Source organism: Micromys minutus, assembly GCF_963924665.1.
Source record: "Micromys minutus genome assembly, chromosome: 1".
NCBI lineage: Eukaryota > Metazoa > Chordata > Mammalia > Rodentia > Muridae > Micromys > Micromys minutus.
The window spans coordinates 150852519-150874596 of record NC_137969.1 but is presented as its reverse complement, the minus strand read 5'-3'; the positions used below and the strand labels follow the sequence as shown (position 1 = coordinate 150874596).

Sequence of the window (22078 nt, the reverse complement as noted above, 5' to 3'; positions counted from 1 at the left end):
GAGCAAATCCCATATCAAACAATTTTAAGTCGTTTTCTTTTCAGTTCACAGTATTTCTGGTATAGAAGAATTATGCTCACAATAATAAAAAAAATCCTCAGAAAAATTAACAGTAACATTAGTTTTCTTATACAGTATGAAGGTTCTCTCAGTCCTCAAAAAAGCTACCCACTAAGTAGGGCTTGGTACATGTGTTTTTAGTACCATCATTTGTAGCAAGTGGATCTGTTAGTTCCAGACCAGCCAGAGCAATGTAGTAAGATACTGTCTCAAAAAATAAAATTGAAAGAGCTTCCCACAGAAGATATTTAATTCCTCTTTTAAAGAAAAGATTTATTTTATGTGTAAATGAGTGTTTTCCCTGCATACATGTCTGTGCACCACGTGTATTCATGGCTTGACAGAGATCAGAAGTCCCCAGAAATAAATTTATACAGTTGTAAAATATGCATATCCTGATGCATATGTAATATGCATACATATGAATTGTATGAATACCATGAATTGAATCTTGGATCTTTGGAAGAGCAACAATTGCTCTTAATCACTGAGCCATCTCTCCAACCTTAATCTCCTTATTTTAATCTACAGAGTAGACAAAGGTGAGGACTACAGAGAATAGACAGACAGACTGAAAGACAGACAGATAAAACCTTATCTTCCACCTCTTGTGCTTACTCCTAACAAAAAGCAAAATTTGACTTTTTCAATGTAATTCAGCATTACATTATAAATGAATACTTTTCCAATTAATATTTATTAAAAACATTGAGAATTAGAAATAAGATTAATTTCATAATTTATTTTAGTATACCAGCATAAAATAAAAAGCAAATAAAAATGCTAATATTTTAATATTTGTATTATTACAGATCTTTTACTACAATGTTTCACTGGGGAAGGGTAACTACTATAATGAATACACACTTTGCATATATAACTTACTATATGACATGTATATCTATATATCTAGATTTTCTAAGGCAGGATTCTTTTTAAATCTATCTTGATTTCTAAGGCAGGGTTCTCTTTTAATCTATCCATCCATCCATCCATCCATCCACTTACCCACCCACCCACCTCCCTCCCTCCCTCCTATTTACTTTGGTTTTCCAAGGCAGAATTTTTGTGGTTAGCCTGAGCAGTTGTGGAAAGTCCTCTGTACACTAGGCTGGCCTCTACCTCCTGAGTGCTGGGATTGAAGGCATACCATGTCCAGCAACTAAAAGACACACTTCATAAATTACCACGCTTCCAATAAACTACATGAGACAAATGTCCTGACTCCAGTCTTTAGGTTAAGATACAATGATACAGAGTAGCTAAGAGCACAGTAGTGAACCGGGTTTGGAACCAGAGCTATTGTAAACATGAACATACACAAACTAATTGAATTTTCAAATCAGTAAAGGTAATTAGGCAGAATATGCTACTGTCTTATTCTATATATGAGATACTATTACTATCTCATTCATAGATAATACTCATTCTTAATCTATTCCCAAAAGTGGGGAAACTCAGGCAATTTGGTACTATCTATCAAAAAGCTCTATTTATAAAAAGAAACACAGTATACACAGATACTACCTATATGAGGAGAAAAAAGAAATGATGTTTTGCAGGAGGGAATAAACCAGAGAGACACTGAATAGTTTTCAGACAGTATGTTATTATTTTATTACATTTTTAAAGCTTTCTTTTTATATGAATATTTTGCCTTAATATTTGAATGTACCTACCAAATGTATTCCTAGTGCCAATGAAAGGTAAAAGAAGGTACTAACTCCCCTGAACTAAAGCTTCAGATGGTTGTCAGCCATCATGCAGGTACCAGAAACCAAACATGTGTCTTTCTATGCAGGAGCAGCCAGTGCACTTATCCCCTGAGCCATCTCAATCGTCCAAAGTATTTTACATTTCTTATGCTCTTCAAAACATAACTAATTCAAACATGAATTTTCTTAAAACTGATACCTAATCTGAAGACACATTCCAAGAAAAAAAACATAATTCATAATAGCTTTCTGATAGCCTTATAAAATGAATACAGTGTAAGAAAACAATCAGCTTTGACCTTATCAGAATCTCAATTCATATTGTCATCTTCACATTACATAAACTAAACTTAGTGGCTACTTCTACAATGGAAAGGTACAAAGCAAAACTTGAAGTAAAATACACTAAAATGATTTAACAAAAAAAAAAAAAAAAAAGGAAAGAAAGAAAAAGAGAATATGAAAACCATAAACAAAACTAGCTATCATCTGAAGGTTGAAAATGGCTATGGAAACACAGACTCTACCTTACTCTTTCTTTTACTTTCATTCTGGCTCATATGTCTCATAATAAAATAAATACACATGAACACACACACAAAATACACATAAAAACAAAAGGATTTAAGGGAATGCTTTACTGGGTAAAGGAAAACAGCCTGAACTGACTTTGAATATGAAACTATTCACAGTATTCCCAGCAAACATCCCTCTCTCCCACAGGTCTTCTACTTACCATGCAACAAAGATCTACCTTTAAACGGTCATGTCATTTTGTGGTTACTGAGTGAAAATGTAGTAAGAAGGTATATACCAGTAAACGTACTTGCATCGTCCCTCTCTATTCTGGTTCCATCACTAGTTGATACACAAGTGAAGTGAAGGGGCTCGACCTCCAAAAGTCCAGTGAGAGATGTAAAACTTCCCTCAGCGGCTGTGCAGCTGCTGACTTTTCCATTCCCTAGTGCACAAAGAAAAGCCTCAGAATGCATGAAGATAATCTACAAAAGCAATGAAGCAGCAATAATGGTGACTATTTAGCCAACCTTAATTAGCTTAAAATACACAAAACTCACATGCTACTTCAACAAAGGGCACACTAAGAAAACCCATAAACAGAGAAACTAACTTCCATCATACAAATGCAGAGCTGAATGAAAGCAATTTGGTAGGAATTCTCAGTAATAAGAACATTACAGTATGTGTGAGCTAAATGTTTTGAGCAGTAAAATTATACTGAAATGATTACAATAAAAAACATCAAACTGGATCATAACTGTTTTAAATATTGAAAACTGCTTTTATGGTTTTAATATCTGCATACATCACTATAAAGAATTCTTAATCTGCACTTCTGAAACACCCTAAATTCTGAAACTTTTTGACCACGAACATGATGGACAAATGTTTCAGGTTTTGGATTTCCAAATTATATATATATACAATCTATGCAGTTGTTTTTGTTTTTGATAACAGACGAGTAATTGAGAAATTAAGTAAAATGGTTTTAACAAATCATCACTGTTGCATGTTAGTCAAAAATGCCACCGTAAAGAGAAAAGCTCAACAAGATGCTAAGTCTTCATTATCTGAAGGAGTGGAAGGGTTCAGTTTTTTTTGGAAAGACTGACCCAGACTAGTTCACTCCAGTTACTTCTATTCAATCATTACACAAATTAACTGGGGCTGGGAAAGTTTCCAACTACAAAAGTTATCTTGCCCTTGCTGCCCAACAAAGCAGACAACCCATACAAATGTCAGTCTGTTTTGACGATGGCTAGCCATAATCAAAAGTAAGAACTCTAAGTTTGCCAGAAGTGTCTTAGGACCAAGGTTTGGGCAGCTGCAAACTCTCAAGTAGCACCAAGTGTAGACTTTCCAGGCAGATACTTCTTTAAGGTTCAAACCATCTCAAAACAATTTCTCAGTCTCTACTGATTAACCCAAATGTAACTCAAAGCCAGACACAAAAGCTACACTTTATGTATCATTACATATCCTATAGGCATTATGGTTAGGTTCTTTAAAAAAACAACTTCAGTTTCTGAAGACAGAATGTATTATTAGATACAATAGAGATGAGAACTTAAAACTCAGTACCTGACAATAAGAAAGATGAACTGACTATGAACACAGACTGTTCATGTCTCATTCACTTAATAAAAGAGGTCAGTACCTGAAAGAACATCCGATAAGTCAATCTCGTCTGACTGGACGCCAATGCTGCTATTGTATACATTTTTACAAGAAGAGCCATTCATCTCCAGGTCAAAAAGGACTGGATCAAATGGGGAGCTGTATAATCCATATCTGAGAAATGAAATAATGCATTAAACATTTTACGTTTCAGCCATTTAATTTAAAAATTACCTATTCAGTTGTCAAAGCAGTTTTACTAAAGGGGCATCAAATTCAGTGAGCACGGAGAAAATTACACTCAAAACACTGTCCAGAGAGTCAATACAAATGATTAAATAAGCCGGGAGCTAACCCAGCAAGACTGTACTGACAGCATGAGGTATGAGAGGGAGAAACAAAAAAAGAAAATAAACACTCTTTTCTCCCACTCTATCACTATAATGACAATGGAGAAAATAAATACTTTAGGAAAATTTTCATCAAAATCAGAATTTATGAATAAAGTTGTTATAAAAGCAGTGTTCCAAATAAGAAATGCCCAACTTCGAAAGCTGAAGACTAGGGGATAGAAAGAGCTTGATGGTAAAGAGTAACTGCTGCTGTTGTAGAAGACCCAGAGTTTGATTCCGAGTACCCATATTGTGGTTCTTAACCAGTCGTAACTCCAGGTCTGGGTTATCTGTAACCTTCTTGGGCATCCACAATCACCAGTTATGCATGTGTATATATGCACATGTAGGCACATGTAGGCAAAACATTCATACATGAAAAATAAAATAAAAATGTAAAGACTGCAGACTAGCTGGGAATGGTAGAGCAGGTCTTTGACCCCAGCACTCATGAAGCTGGTGGTTCTCTGAGTTTCCAGGACTGCTTAGGCTACAACAGAGAATCCATGTCTCAAGGTAGAGGGAAAGCTGATGAGGGGGAAAAAAAGTTTAATCCACACTTTTGTCATTTCACTATGTTAATTAAAAGTTTAAAAATCAACGGGCAGTCAGAAGAGTTTCATATCAAAGTAACAAGAGATTTACATAATTATACCTATAAAGTTATCCCATTAACAAATAACATTAAATGTCTCTTGTATTAAGTAAAGTATCCTTAAATGCTAAATACAATTAGGGTCAGAAAAATCAGACCCAACTTGCGGCTCATAGCCATCTGTAACTCCAGGCCTGGGGATCCAACAAATCTTGTTAGCCTTTGTAAGCACTGCATGCATACAGTGCAGACATAACATGCAGGAAGAAAAACACATAAAATAAATGTAAAGACTAAAGTTAGCTCTCTGTATAAACATTATAGACTGTTACTAATAGCTTAAGGGAATAATTCTAGAAAAAAAAAGAAAAGAGGACCTTCGACTCATATTTAGAATGGTTAGCACAAACTAAGTATTCTTTGTAAGGTAAAACAGTGTTTCAGGCAAACCTACACTGAACAGTGCTGTGCCCAGTGCTCACACCAGGTGTTAAGCATACCTTGTTTGAAGCAGAGCCTCCAGTGGAGTCAGCCTGTCCTGCAGCTGCCTGGACACAGCAGTGAGCAGAGCTGCACAAGCTGTGCTGCATCCAGCCAAGTCCTCCTCCTTCACGTAGTTCAGCAGTACAAAGTACCAATAGACAGAACCTGGAGACAACAGCCAAGCCACGTCCATCATCCTCATCTCTACCACACAGAACTTCAGTTCACACATTTAAAAGTACAGCTACCTTTGCTAGAAAGACACTTGCTTGTTCAGGAAAGATAATCTTTAGGAAGAATGAACAAAGAGTTCTAGAACATTAATAATATAAACATCATCCTGAGAAACAGTCTTAATTTAAGAATACAGGGCTGGTAAAATAACAGAACAGGAATGGGCACTTGTCCGACAAAAGCCCAACAAAGATTGAGTTTAATTCCCAGAACCAACACTATATGTAATCTTAACCTCCACATATTCACTGTGGCATGCATGGCCTACCATTCACGAATGCACAAATGTTTTCCAATGGAATTTATACTATTTTTCAGGAGGGATATATCAAGCCAGGCATGGTGGTGCACACATCCTTTAATCTCAGCACTGGGGAGGCAAAGGCAGGCAGAACACTCAGGGCCAGCCTGGTCTACAAAGCAAGTTCTAGAATAGTTGTGGCCACATAGAGACACTATGTTTAAAAAAAAAAAAAAAGAAAAAGAAAAGAAAAGAAAAGGAAAGAAAAAAAAAGAAGAAGAAGCATATTAATGTGAGAAAGAACATTTGTGAATAGCCACAAAAGCAGAGACTGGAAGGACCAAATCAGAATTCCTGAAATACTGTTTCTCTATACAAAATTGTTCTAAACACTGGGTGGCAGTGATCTTCAAGCAGTACACGTTAGCAAATGAATGGAGTAGCACTCTAGACTGTCAGTTAGATATAACCCAAGCAGCATGAATAAAAGGACCACGGCACATTAAATAGATGCCTTAGCAAAGAAATTTGAGTACTAAGAACGTGCTCAGAATGTAAGCAACCTACGGAAAGATCAAAGGTTACTGCAGTGAACAAAGGAATGTGAAATGCCGTATTTTAAATAAGTAGCTCTCAAGCTTCGAGGTGCAGATTCGTGGTGGTCATATGTTGGATATCCTGCATATCAGACATTTACATCATGATTTGTAATAGTGTCAAAAATTAGTTTTGAAGTTGCAACCAAAACAAAGTCATGATTGGGGTTGCCAGGAAAACAAGAAGACTGAGAACCACTGTCTATGTATTTAACAGTTTAAGTCAAATTATGTTCAAGGGAAATATAAACAGTCTAAGGTAATGAAAACCCCCATTATTTGTCAACCAACTTTAAGAAAAATTTCTCTGGTTTACTACAAAGGTCAAATCCCTGTGAAATACATGAATGAGTTAACTACTTCTAAAACAGAAACCTACTTCAGTAATCTCTGCACTTGGGGAGTAGAAACAGCAAGACTAGATTAGATGTTTAAGGGAAACCTCAAGTTAAGTGAGCCTGAGCTCATACTTGGAGATAAGCACACAAATGGATAAATAAACTAGATATTACAAGACACCATAAGAAATGCCTATAAAAACCACTAGACTATAGAGATAGCTCAATAGTTAAGAACACTGACCCAGAACCTAGGTTTGAAACCCAGTATCCCTTTGGCAGCCCACAATCCCATGACTGCCACCGTCTCCCCCTAGCCACCTAGCACTGCATACACAAAATACTTACATGTAGGCAATGCTTGTACAAAAAAAATCTATGTGTGTACAAACACACTTTGATTAAAAAGCCAAGTCAGAATTCCTTCACAGTAACAGCAAAAGAACTAATACAAAAGTCTCTATTAACTTGTACATGTACTATTAGTGGGAATGAACTTTATAGCATTTATTCTTGAAAGGCATTTCTATGGATTCTCCACAGGACCCTTTAGGGTCCTCAGTTTTCCATGGTCACTCTCAATAACATATAACATATCTGAACTATTTATCTATGACATTTCCCGAGCATTTCTGGCACTTCAGTCTGTAACATATGATCTACAGTCCGTAAACTAAACAATTTGATAATTTTAACGTTGCAGAAGAGAAACATCAAGATGACCTGAGACTTCCTGTGCATCTTATCTACTGCTGATGTTTACATTTTAATCCTCTTAATTTACTATCATTATGTGCATATGAATGTACCTGTAGATGCAAATGCACAGCATAAGTGCAGAGGTCCAAGTGTGCATGTTGTGCTTGTAGGCACATGTGAAAACCGAGCACAGTCTCTACCATGTGGGTTCCAGGGATGGAACTCAAGTCAATAGGCATAGCATCAAGTGTCCTGAATTACAGAGACATCTCACCTGTCCCTCCTATTACTAAAAGAAAGTTTAACAAACCACAAGTTACTAACCAGTCAACAAATACATATAAGGTGGTGAAATGGCTCAGACACTATAGCGCCTACTATGTCAGCAGGGAGAACTGAATTGTAATTTTTAGAAGTGGAAATGATGCCCTAGCTACCAATGGCAGGCAGGAGAGCTGGTCTGGGGGTCATGAGAGTGGGAAAGTTGGTCCTATCCCTGACCAGCTGCAACACTCAGAGCTGGCCTGGTTGCAGGGGGCACGAAGGGGTGGTGTGTGCAAGTGAACCTGTATGAGAGCTTATGAGGTTGGCTGCTGCAGCACTTGGGAAAGTAGGCCCTGATTATCACCTGGGTAGCACAGAGGATGTGTCAGCCCTGAGGGCATGAGATGGGGAGAGCTGTCTAACCCTTACTGTCTTGGACATCGGATGACCTAGCCAGGGCAGTGCTGCAAAACTTCTACCATCCCCAACCCAAAACCTGTGTGGGTGCAGGAGAGCTGTCAGGTTAATCAGCTCAGATCCCTCTCAGGCCCATATCCAACATCTAGAGTTGGCCTACCCCACTTACGAACTGCATGAGTCCATGAAGGGAACAGTCCTACAGATCTAAAACTACAGGGTCTCCATGAGACAGGGTAACAACATCCAAGAGAAGTCCCAGTAAGGTTATTGATAGTACAGTAGAAGCCAGAGTCCTCGAACCAGACAAATAATTCATTGTGATGAAAATTTGCAAGCAAACAAGTGTGAACAAAAGGGTATAATGTGGGACACACTGTGACATAAAACAGATTTCAATACAAGATTTTTTTTTCCTGTTCTTGGGGGAAGGTTGCAAGGGCAGCAGGCAGGTAAGAAGAGATGAGCAGGGTTGAAGTATATAATGTGAAATTTACAAATAACTGATTAAAAAGTTAAAAAAAGAAATAGTAAGGTGGACAATATTTTTCCCTGACACACGTTTTCTCTGTATAGCCCTAGATATCCTGGAACTCACTCTGTTCAAGGCTGGATGGCTGGCCGGCCTAGAACTCAGAGATCTGCCTGCATCTGCCTCCCAAGTGCTGAGATTAAAGGCATGTGCCACCACCATCAGGTATTGGACAACATTTCTGAGAAATTACACCTGAGATTCTCTGATGTCCCCACAAATGTACCTACACAAATAGGTGCATCTACACATGCCCAGTAACAAGATATGAACTAATAATCCAGATCAACTATAATAAGAAAAAGAATAACTTAAACTATTCACTATAAATATTTGTTATTAAAGTGACTTTACATACCACCAGTTGCAGCTGCTGGTAAAAAGCACATATTATCAAGTAAAGCCTTCAACAGAATTGATCCAAATCCAGGCTGATAGGGGTCGCATTTGCCATTACTGGAAAATTGTTTATTAAGAGATTTAAAGACATTATTTATGATTTAAATTAAACTCTAAACTTGTCATAGTACTTAAAAAAATCCATGTCCCCAAGAGTCTTCTCCCATGTTAGGCCATCACCATTACTAATACACAGTTATCCCTCTTAAATACTTCCTAGACAATAAAGTTTCAGAGTTTAAGCTGAAGAATCAAGACTGCTAAGTAACAAGAATAAGGCAGTAGACAATCAAGCAGTAAGAGTGAGGGCTCCACTCATCAAATTCTCATGAAGTAATTACGCCAGCTGGCTTAATTTAACATTGCATTTCACCCTAAGAAACCCCAAATTCTTCTTTAGGACCAGAGAGAACATCAACTGTTGAAAAGTTACTCATACATTTCTGATGAGTCAAATTCCATTATAGACAAGATATGAGCACCAAAGCACAATTACAGTTACAAAGTATGCTTTCAAATAAAAACACACCAACCTAATGCACAAGGCTAGAAACCGGGCACACTTATGTGCTATACTCCGTCCTGCCTCAAAGAAGCAAACTCGTACAATGTCTGAAAGACATTTTCGTGTTTTTGAAAGTAGGCACTCGTTTCCTTCCTTTGAGCTGCAAAACAACAGCAAACAGATTCATTTTGGACTCCAAATCCTAACTGTCAAAGGAAAATCATTAAAGCAAGCAAAATCCTAATTATTAACCTGCCAGGTCCATTTGAATGGACTCCTGCTAACCAGCAAAGAGCATCCAACACAAGGCTCTGAGCGTGTTCTGTAACCTGTCCATCATCTGATCTTCTACAAAGAGTGTTAAGAAGCTTCTCATGAAATTCTGAAAACTGTAACATGGCACAACGCTGAACCCTAAAAAAGAGAAAATATAAACACATGTGGTTTTATACATGTATTTATATATGTATTTTATACATGTAAATACAATGTGTTTACACCAATGAAAACAGAACGATCATACTACTGCTGTGCAATATAGAGGGTTATATAGTGTTTCATTTCTAATAATGAATATAAAAAAATAAATTTTCCAGTTCTGGCATGTAGTTCAGTAGTAGAGAATGTACCAGAATGTTTAAAGTCCTAACAATGCAAAGAGAAGGAAAAAAGAAAACAGGATAAGAATGATTTCATAATAGTCTTATGTGCTGTATAGAATTTGAATGCTGTTTACAATAAGTAATGTGACCTAAGAGAATGTAGATGTGTCCTTATATTATGCTTTTCCCATTTCTCACCTTTCATCATACACAGTAAGTATTATACAGCACCATTAGTAACGTTCTCAGTGACTGCAATTTACTTAGAGAATGAGAAAGCAAGCAAGGACTACCAGGGAAAGAAGTTCAATCATGTGTTTGTTTATACTTTTGTTGCAATAACAGAATTGCAATATACTTAGAGGCAAACCTTAAATGCTTAGTATGTAGGAGTTGGAGGCAAGGGTTCAACTCAGTATCAGGCTAGAAGTACCTGAGACTTGTTTTAAAACAACAGGAAAAAAAAAATAACAGACTAATAAAATGTAATTACCTTTCCTTACAAATTGAAGTTTTCTTAAATCTCCGAATGGTGACAGAGACCTCTTGAAGTAAGTCACAACCCCGCAGGTTTTCAGACTTACGAGTGCCCCCTGCATTTTCATTTTTAACATTAGATGATTTTTCCTAAATAATTTAATAACAATGAAACAAACAAATCAAACTAAAAATATAAAATAAAAATAAAATTCCAATAAAAATGCAAGATAAAAAATGAGTATTTTTCCACAAAATTTTAACAAGAAAAAGTGAAGATTTTTAAAGCCCAATAATGAAAAACTAGCTACAGAACTCTAACATATACAGAGACAGCATCTGTTCAACCTTCGATAGCCTGCTCCACCTACCATAACCTGCTCATAACCCAGTTACTTCTGGGGCCTGATTATGATGAAGGCCTTGATGAACTAGGGCTGTGCAAATGCTAAACAATGGGTGCTGACACTGATGCTCATGTGTCTTAATAACAGTAATGGTAAAGAAATGAAACCCAAATTCAGAAAAATCTAAACTCAGACAAATAAGAAAACTTGTATACCTATAAAGACATTAACCGTGGATATCAAGACTATCTCTAAAATTATTTAGCAACAGCCTTCTCAAATGCCATTGGAATAAAGTCATGAGTTTAAAGAAAAGTACCTTCTAAAAATAGTCTCTATTCAATATAGTTTATAAAAGCTAATTATTTATCCAAAGTTAACTGAAAACATTTTAATTATTTGTATTCTGAAATCATTGCAAGGAAAAATTAGAAACAGACCAAGTGGCAAACTATTAACCAAGAGAATCACCCTTCCAACAAATCTCAGCACTGCTCCTGTTCAAAAGCAAGTTCATACCTTGCCTGCTGCAACTTTTGCCAAGAGAGAAGCTAGTGAGTATCCCTTGTGACCCTGCTGTCTCAGAGATGGCAGCCTCACGACAGGACGCAGGCCACTGCTGCACATCTCATCTGCTCCTCGGTCACTCACGGCTTTGACATGGATTAAAAATGAACGGTACTTCCCTCCTGCCATACCTGGATGAGTGAAGAGTGAGAAAACAATTTATTGCCTCATCATCATGGGGCAAGATTAAGGATTAACTCCACAAAAAGAAAAATACACAAGGCCAGAAATTCCAATGTATATCATCTGATCACCTAACAGAACAATTATGATATAACAGCCAAAAAAAAGCGTTAAAAAAAGTCTCAATTTAGAAAACTGTGTATATAGAAATCATTCTACAAATCTGTTCCAATGACATTATTTATTTAAATGATAAACACTTTGCAGACTATAAAAACCACAAAAGTAAACTGTAAGGGACTACTGTCAACAATGATTATGGTAGCATATGCTCTATCTAATATTTTTTTAATTATTATTTTTATCTATTACTTATGTTTATATGTGTGTATGTTCTTACACATGTGTGTTCAGTGTCTTAAGGACAGAAGGTGTTCAAGCCCTTAGAATGGAAGTTACAAATAGTTATGAGCTGCCTAATGTGGGGCCGGTATTGAACTCAGGTCTCTTAACCACCAAGCCAACTCACAATCTTTTATCTAACCTTCATATATGTCCATTTATATATGTATGTGAATACATACACAAAGCATTTTAAAAGTTATAGTTAAAAATCAAAGATATTTTTACTTCACTTTAAAAAAAAAAAAAACTTTGTAAGTGAAGAAAAAATGAGTTGATGTATCTATCAGGTTTTGGGTGACTGATGTGCCCCTTTCAGGCATGTGGCAAATTCCTTCTTGCAGTTCAGTTTCTTCTGATATATAATAGTGCCCATACCTTGCTGTTAACTAAAACTCCTGTAATTTTATCTCTCATCAAGAAAGCACTTAACAGTTACTAACCCTATATAGTCCATGTGTATCAACTAAGCTGAAATCACAGATTCCACCTATAATATAAAATGTTGCAAATATATACTCAAATAAATAGACCTAACTACCAAACCATCAGACTACTGCTGTAGCACGTACTAGATATATTAATAACTGCAAAACCACCTGCTGTTTTCTACATCCCTGCCTGCCTTCAGTGTTGGACTATACTTCACTTGTTTTTCTCTGGCCCGAAAAGTTCAGGGTCTATTACACTCTTCTTACTAATATACCTGACTACTGGGATCTGTTATGACTCTCCATCTCAACCTTCTGTTTAAACTGTTTTTGACACAATTCACACGTTTACTCTTCCATTAGATTCTGCCAACACTGCCTCTATCACTTTAAAGATCATGAGGGCCAGGTATGATGTCACACAGGGGGTAGAGGCAGATATATCTGAGTTCCAGGCCAATTTGATTTACCAGGCTAGTCAGGGCTATGTAGAGACCCTATCTCCAAAAAGAAAAAGGAGAGAGAGAGAGAGAGAGAGAGAGAGAGAGAGAGAGAGAGAGAGAGAGAGAGGAGGGAGGGAGGGAGGGAGGGAGGGAGGGAGGGAGAGGGAGGGGGAGAGGGGGAGGAGTGGGGGAGGAGAGGGGGAGAGGGGGAGAGGGGGAGAGGGGGAGAGGGGGAGAGGGGGAGAGGGGGAGAAAGGGAGAGAAAGAGAGAAAGAAAGAAAGGAAAGAAAGAAAGAAAGAAAGAAAGAAAGAAAGAAAGAAAGAAAGAAAGAAAGAAAGAAAGAAAGAAAGAAAAAAAAAAAAAGAATATGAGATCATGGGGGAATTTGATAATAATAAAACACTGAAAAACACTAAAAGTTTCCTTTCTCGTGCTGTATAACATCCCCGTTTTATCTGAACATCTTCTCCCTTATTAGTTTAATTTATACTCTAAATAATATAAGAGATTTGGGTTTTTATACCACTACTTCCCAGAATGAACCCAAATACATCATAATATCTCAAATCTTTAACAAATGACACAGTCAAGAAATACAATGAATCTTGTATATACAGAACTTACCTTTATCTAAAGGTGTATATTACAAAACCACCCACTAAATGCTGAACCCTATGTAAACCAGGCACTTTCCTAAAACACAAAACTGAAGCCACATAACCCTATTTCTAAGACACATGAAGACCTGAAAACCCTAGAGTCAGTTCACACACACAGGTACTCATGATAGGCGACAGCCACGCACACAAGAAGCTGCTGGAAGTTCTAATCAAAGGTGCAAACAAAACAGCATTTTTGTGATCAGTTTTCAAAGTGACTTTCTTATTATGCTGGCATTATTTAATCTACTTTTATAAAATATGTTACTTCACCTTTAACAAGTTTGGGGCTTGTCAATGTCAACATCCCAGCATGACCTGATAGGTCAAGACCACTAGCAAGCCATACTGGGCCACAAAGAATGTCTTCTTTATGATCCTCTAAGAATGGACATAACCTAAGACCTAAAACAAAAAAATACATATTTTTCTTTCAGTGTATTATCAGAAATAATGATATATCCGTCCCATTTCCATGTGATACCACCACATAAAATACAATACATAAAATGTGTTCAAACAAATCATCACCATGCTAAGTAACTATATTCAATGATCTGTTACGTGTTGTTTTCTACTCTTATTTTATATTTCACCTTGATTTTGAAAAGAGCATTTATAGAATCATGACTTGATTTCAAATTACAAGGCATTAAAGACTAAAACACAAGGATTAGTACAGCTATATTCACAAGGGTGAGATGGAAGTTACAGCACATTGCCAAAGCAGAATTATAGGTTACTTTTTAATCATACTCTTAAAACCGAGCTTTTGCAAGCCACCAGGAAGTCTTTCCCAACAGATGCATTACAATCACTACTCCTTTACGGCCAGGGACAACAGCTCTGTGGTTGAACTCACACTGTGACTCCTCTACATCCATGTGCTGCATTTCTTCATTCAAATCAACCAGGGACGGGCTCCCATTTTGTTCCACTTCAATGTTAAGAGCTGGAGACAAAGGAAAGGTGATCTGCCTATCTACTGCTGTTTCTAGAGGATAAAAATAGTAGGAAACTTAATTTTGCTTAGTATCAGTAATTTTTGTGCCTAAAACTCTACACTCTTCTGCTAAACAGGGAGCTACTAGGATTTTCCCCATAGATGCTTTACAATAGTTGTTGTTAAGAGGAAAAAACTTCTAACTCAATGGCTTTATATTTTGTCTTCTCAACAAATAGTAATAAAATATCTGCCTGAAGATATAAAACTTGTTGGCAACTAAGTACTTTCCTAAGCTGCACAATACAAATGCCTACAAAGTATTAAAGGTACCAATTACCTAAGTCTAGATTCATTAAATGAAAATGTCATGAGAATGCACAGAACACACACACACACACACACACACACACACACACACACACACACACCTCACTTAAATATGAAAACACAAAAAATTTTGGCAACAGAACATTTTCAGATTACAAAGTGTGTACCCTTATTGTCATTTTACATTGAATTTATACTCAATATTTTTAAATGAATTTTCAAAGAAAAGGGGGGGAAAAAAGAAAGGGAAAACAAGTAGTAAGACACAATATCTGGTTCCTACCATAATAAATCCATGAAAAATTACTATTATCTCTGGCATTACATAAAAAGCTGGCTTGACTGATTACTTTCAAATACTAATTTTCAAAACCGCTTTTCTTACCATCAAGTCTTCCTTTAAAAAGACAAAGAATAAAGCTGGCAGTCACAGGACTGGAACTAATGTCACTTCACAAAAGACATGATTAAATTATTTACCATCAAAAATTCTGCAAACTACTGAATTACTGGAAAAATCTGAAATGTACTTTAGATGACTCTGACTCTTGCATGACTTTAAAAAATAAAAGGTCAATAGCTCTGGGGAGCAGAAGAGTCACCAAAACAGCGGTCAAGCTCCTATAAAGACACGAAGCACAGGACAAGGTCTTCCAGTAGTCACTGAGCCCTCTTACCATTGGCTTTCCCTAGGCCTGGAGCTTTGTTCTTCAGCAGTGTCACTTGTATCTGGGGGACACTGGTGATGTTCGAGTTCAGGACAAATTTGAAGTCCACGTGTCCAACCATACAGGCTTTAGGTAGAACCAATTCAAACACGTGTTCATCCCAGCTGTTGCTGTCAGATAAGGTGAAAAATGTTAAATAAAGTAAAAAAAACTTCCTTCATACACCAAAATACCATTAGCAGTACATCACCTTTTCAATTCCTTGTTATACATTCTGACAGATATTAATGTTTCTCAACCAGAGTGTGATAGTGCATACCTGTAAACACAGATCTCATGATGGAGAGACAAAAAGAAACAGGCTATCCTGGGATACAGAGTTCTAAACAAAACTTAATACAAAGGCACTGCCTCAAAAAAAAAAAAGGGGATATCCTTGCTAGACTAGTGTCTGCAAGCCTCACAGAGTATCATTAATAGTGTCAGGGATTGGTGCTTGTCCATCAGATGGGTCTCAAGTTGGGCTGGTTATTGGTTGATCATTCCCTGAGTCTCTGCTCCATCCCCCATCTCTGCATACCTTGTAGACACAATAAATTTTGGGTCAAAAATTTGGTGGGTGGGTTGGTGTCCCTATCGCTTCACTGGAGATCCCACTAGGTTATAGGACGCAGCCTCTTCAGGTTCCATATCCACAATGTAGAGAGACACAGCTAAGGTCACCTCCATTGATTCTTGGGTGCCTCCCTTATCCCAGGTCTCTGTCTTCTCCTAAAGATGCCCCCCACCCACCTCCTCACACCCATCATTATCACAGCACCTAGCCATCTCTCTTGTCCTTCCTCACACCTGATCCTGAACACCCCCTCCCCACTTTACCCAGCAGATGGCCCAGACCCAAACAATGAATGGAGGGGAAGGGAGGGGAACGGAGGGGAAAGGAGGGGAGGGGGGGAGGCTGCATAGATTGCTCAGTGGTTTAAAGAGCACATTTCCAGAGGACCAAAGTTCATTTACAAGCAGCCATACTGGACAGTTCATAACTGCCACTAACTCCAGTACCAGGGTACCCGATAACCTCTTCTGGCTTAATTGGTTATACACATACATGATGCATACATTCAAACAGATATACACATATGAATAAATCAAAATAACCCCCTGTTGTTTAAAGGTGAAACTTAGGGCATTGATCTTACCTTCACAATCTGTACCTGCCTTGAGATGTGTTCATCATGTATCAATTATCTAAAGTTTCCTGGGCCCCAACCTAGATCTATGAATGAGATCCTAGAATCTTCACTGTAAAACATGAATTTCTTACCTCATCTATTCTATTGCTACAAATTCTCCTCTCACATCAGAGGTTAATATATCCAAAAATTCTATGCCCTTTACTTTTAAATGATATACAGATTCTCGCTTCTCTTTTCACTTTCTGCATCACTATTACTATCTTCTAAGGAACCCCCAACAGTTCAAGAACCAAACTAAAGTCTTTGCATCTACCAGTACCCTACCATTACCACAATCTATAACTATAACTACCTGTTATCAATTCCTACAAAAGACTCAGGAGTAATCCTGTACTGCATATTGTTGTCAAAGCTTTTGTGTGCTCAAAAGCCTCTAACCCTCATCTCCTGCTATGCAGAAGTAGGACCTTACTTCCTGCCACTGAGTTCTCTCTACTACATTCACAACACTCCATCAACAGTGGTTTTCTACTCTAGAGTCATAAGATACGCTATGTCAGGGGCTTCAATTTGCATTGCCCATGAATCAGAATCTCTATACAGAGCTTTCTATGGATGCTCTCTTGCACATGTCTTCTCCCCTCCCCAACCTCTAGGTTAATCTAATCACAGCCATCTTTGAACTATGACTATACAGCATACGATATATCTGTTCACTGATGCTCACTAAAATATGACTTTCACAAGACTTGTGTCTGAAACAGTGACTGGTTTTACACAAGTATTGAAATAATTTTTTTTAAAAAAAAACTCTGTGAACTATCAATAACAAATAGTGGGTCAGCTCCCATTATCCTACAAGTCAAAGCAATACAAGAATATCCAAAGTCAAATGACAAATACAAGGAGAAAGTTATTAATATTCCAATATTAGAAGTGGCAACATAGCTGAAAACCCCACATTACTTTTCTAACAAGGGTCTCAAGCTCCTTGAAGAAGCCACATACCTGTCAGTCTGTAGTTTCCAAGTCCGTGTGTGCTGAGCAGCATCTCCATGGTGCTGCTGATGCAGATGCTGAGGGTGCCTTCTTTGCTGCTGTTCTTGCTGAACTTCTACCCAACATGGAGGAACAGTTGCTGAAAATCGTGGAGTCAGTGTCTCAAATCGAGTTAGCTCTACTAGAGACGTCAATATTTCAAGTGTGAAAGGCTGGTCCACCAATAAATCAACTCCTTAATAGTAGTAAGTGTAGTATTTGAAACATTTAAAAAGAAAAAGACATAATTTTAGTTCATGTTTTTGTCTATTCAAAATATGACACTGCTAAATGTATGAAAAATAAATAAAATAAGCTTAAGAATCTTTATTCCTTACTACATATACTGGCTATGGGATAGCTCAGACTCAATACTCCCAAATCAAGGCTGTTAAAAAAGGGCAAATAGGGGCTGGGGAGATTGGCTCAGTGGTTAGGAGCACTGACTGCTCTTCCAGAGGTCCTGAGTTCAAATCCCAGCAACTACATGGGGGCTCACAACAACATGTAATGAGATCTGATGCCCTCTTCTAGTGTGTCTGAAGACAGCAACAGTGTATTTATATATTATAAATGAATAAATCTTTAAAAAAAAAAGAAAAGGACAAATAAATAATTGAGGGCAACAAAGCCAATAGTACTAAAATACAAATCCCACACTCAGATCAGTGATTAACTTTGATAACATGCTATTTACAAACCAAATGCAAGGTAGCAGCAATTACATAAGAAATGCCCTTCTATAATCGAGTAAAACAGTCAAAGGCAATAAACACTTACAAACAAAAAGCATTAACTATTCTTTCTCTTCTGTGATAAAGACATCTTCTAGACATGCAAGTAGTAAATAAACATTCAAAATGACCATATTCTATGCTACTAATTCCTAAAATGAACTACATTAACTAGTGATCACCAAAAGTTTACTTTTTATGTAAGAGAAAAACCATCAAAATGTTGAAATATAAGATACCATAAAGAATGAATAACAACTTAGATATTACTCCTATTTGGCATGTGTTTTAACATATTTTATGGGGAGGAAGTGAATTGGAGTTTCACTGTAGACAAAATTAGCATCAAACTCTCAGCACTCCAGAGTCTGAGACTCTCCAGTGCAGGTATTAAAGATGTACAACACTACAACTATTAAACACATTTTCCACTGAAAAAATCTTAAGCTTCTTTTATTGACTTACTGCTTTTTAAAATGTTTATTAGGTATTCTGCTAAAATTTACTTCATTGAATATTTATGTTCATGAATCTCTACCTGCATGTATGTATGTATGTATGTATGTATGTATGTATGCATGCATGCATATATACCATGGTGTGCCTGGTACCAGTGGAGGATAGAAGAGGTGTCAGATCTGGAACTGGAGTTATAGAAGTACAGAGAACCAACTCCTACATAGTTCTGACCTCCACACAAGTGCTGTGGCATGCATACAGACACAGACACAAACACACACACACACACACACAGAGAAATAAATAAATAAAATGAGATTTACAAAAACAAAAGAGAAAAATGATAAGATTTACCTCTTAGGTCACACAAATACTGAGTAGTCAGTCAGTCTATAAAAATCATCTCTTTCTATACTGTTTGTAAAATATTTTTCAGCTACCAGAAAGATAATTATAAGTGGTATAATAATCCATCTGGCAAAAAATGTATTTTTAAACAGAGCAATGAAGACTTCATTATATATAAAAAAATTTGCAAGGATATTTTTAACTATTTAAAAAAGTAGTATCTTACCTGAAATACCAGGACTTGAAGGATTTGATAAAGGTCTGGAACCTTCTAAAGATGGTTCTATTCCTTTAGAAAGAGATCCATCTACCAGAATATCAGCTTCATCAATATCATCACAGGTTCCTCCAATTTGGAGAAAATGAAGCTCACCACCTATAGTATAGTAAAATTTCATCAACAAATACATAGAAAATAGTTTTTTAATTAAATGGAATATTATTTAAATTCATAATCTGTTATAATAGTACTTGACACCCAGATAAAGCACCACAGAAGTTACCTGTGTCAATTAATCTGGAAATGTAGTTGAAATAAACATAAACAATTTAGTAAATACAGAGATTTATCTCCAGAGTACTAAAATGGTCCAGTGGTTAAAAGCACTTGTTCATGCAAAGCCCCTGGCTTCAATTTCTACCATCTACATGGTGGCTCACACCATTTGTAACTCAATTCAGGGATTGTACAGCTTTGTTTGCACTCCAAGGGCAGAAGCACGAGCACAGGCACGCGTGCAAGAAGCACTCACACACATTTGTTAAGAGGCACTTATTCCCACTCTCATTATGCCATAGAAAACAATCACTTGACACTTTTTAACTTATCTAAACGTTACCAGAAACCTTTAAGAACACAGGGTCTGTTACTGTGATTATCATACAGACAAGGACACTAATACAGTAGTGTTATGGTATTATATTATCATCTACATCCCAATCTCTTAATTTCAGAAGTAATGAAAATTAACAAATATTTTTAACTTTGATGTGCTCACAATAAAAATTTTACAAAGCAAATAAAATTTCTAGTTTTCATACCTGTCACATAAAAACATAGCAAACTCAGCAAATATGTGAGACTAAAAACAAAAATCCATGATTACAAATAATGTTCCATTGTAACTTGAGTTTATGTACTTCAACTTCCAAAAGAGAAGCTATATGTATATGTGTGTGCAAAATATATTTTATAAACTTTAATAGTCATATAGCCCATAAAGTATGACATAGAGCTTCCCCCCTCCCTCTATATATATGACTATAAAGCTATAAAGGTTAAATCATGAAAACCAGGCAACTCACTGCCACTTCCTAAGGAAATGAGACCTATAGAACTTTGAGAGTTAAAAATGTTAGTTTCAATTGGAATGCCAAAAAGACCTTCTACTTAAGGTTATAGTCCTGTGTAAAACAAGCAAAGCACTAAAAACCAAGCATCTATCAAAATTAGAAGTAGTAAGACAAGTACCAAGGGCTGGACAAAATACCCACATGACCCACAGATGCTTCACACATGGTCAGCAACAACCAAAGAGGCCCCAAGTCAGCCCAGGCTATCAAGCATCCACGTCAACATAAAACAAAGTTGAGGAATCCCATTAAAAAATAAAGGCAGAGAAATAGGCATGACCTTTCTGTACAAAGCTGTGAGAGACACAAAATCTGAATGAACACTAAGTTAGGCTGACATAGAAACAGTAAGAAACAAACCTTCCTCCAACCCCCTTATGGAAACAAAGCAACCCTATGGAAAGACCAATGGAATAGAATTGAAGACCCAGAAATGAACCCATACACCTACTGTCACTTGATCTTTGACAAAGGGGCTAAAAACATTCAATGGAAAAAGGACAGCATCTTCAACAAATGTTGCTGGTTCAACTAGCAGTCAGCATGCAGAAGAATGCAAATCAATCCATTCTTATCTCTTTGTACAAGCACAAGTGCAAGTAGATAAAAGACCTCCACATAAAACCATTATTATTGTTGTTGTTATTATTATTGTTATTATTTAGAAACTATTAGAAGAGAAAGTGGGGAAGAGCTTATAACACATAAGCACAGGGGAAATTTTCCTGAACAGAACACCAATGGCTTGTGCTCTAAGACCAAGGATCGAGAAATGGGACTTAATGAGATTGAAAATTTTCTGTAAGGCTAAGGACACTGTCAAAAAAACAAAACAGCAGCCAACAGATTGGGAAAAGATCTTTACCAACCCCACATCTGATAGAGGTCTAATATCCAATATATACAAAGAACTCAAGGAGTTAGACTCCAGAGAATCAAACAATCCTACTAAAAAATGGGGTACAGAGCTAAACAAAGAATTGTCAACTGAAGAATATCGAATGCCTGAGAAGCACCTAAGGAAATGCTCAGTATCCCTAGTCATCAGGGAAATGCAAATCAAAATAACCCTGAGATTCCACCTCACACCAGTCAGAATGGATAAGATCAAAAAACTCAGATAACAGTAGATGCTGGCAAGGATGTAGAGAAAGAGGAACACTCCTCCACTGTTGGTGGGGTTGTAAGCTGGTACAACCACTCTGGAAATCAGTGTGGCAGTTCATCAGAAAATTGCACATAGTACTATCTGAAGACCCAGTTATTCCACTCCTGGACATATACCCAAAGGCTCTCACATATAACAAGGACACATGTTCCACCATGTTCATAGCAGTCTTATTTATAATAG

At 36.9% G+C, this 22078-nt stretch overlaps 1 protein-coding gene across 5 annotated transcripts in view; it reads right to left on the bottom strand.

Annotated features, from left to right (window-relative positions):
- The window catches only part of BIRC6 (baculoviral IAP repeat containing 6), a gene marked incomplete at its 5' end in the record, with an annotated part of 154276 nt that overhangs the window by 90456 nt on the left and 41742 nt on the right, over positions 1-22078 (bottom strand). For 3 of the 5 annotated variants that reach the window (XM_080927706.1, XM_080927708.1, XM_080927709.1), the window contains 13 exons: positions 2590-2736; positions 3952-4085; positions 5399-5546; positions 9061-9158; positions 9635-9766; positions 9859-10020; positions 10702-10835; positions 11552-11730; positions 13932-14063; positions 14521-14610; positions 15609-15769; positions 17804-18029; positions 19601-19750. In XM_080927706.1, coding sequence (XP_080783832.1) covers positions 2590-2736; positions 3952-4085; positions 5399-5546; positions 9061-9158; positions 9635-9766; positions 9859-10020; positions 10702-10835; positions 11552-11730; positions 13932-14063; positions 14521-14610; positions 15609-15769; positions 17804-18029; positions 19601-19750 — 1893 coding nt within the window. The remainder of the gene's footprint in view (positions 1-2589; positions 2737-3951; positions 4086-5398; positions 5547-9060; positions 9159-9634; positions 9767-9858; positions 10021-10701; positions 10836-11551; positions 11731-13931; positions 14064-14520; positions 14611-15608; positions 15770-17803; positions 18030-19600; positions 19751-22078) is intronic. The other 2 variants (XM_080927707.1, XM_080927710.1) reach the window with 1 other exon arrangement.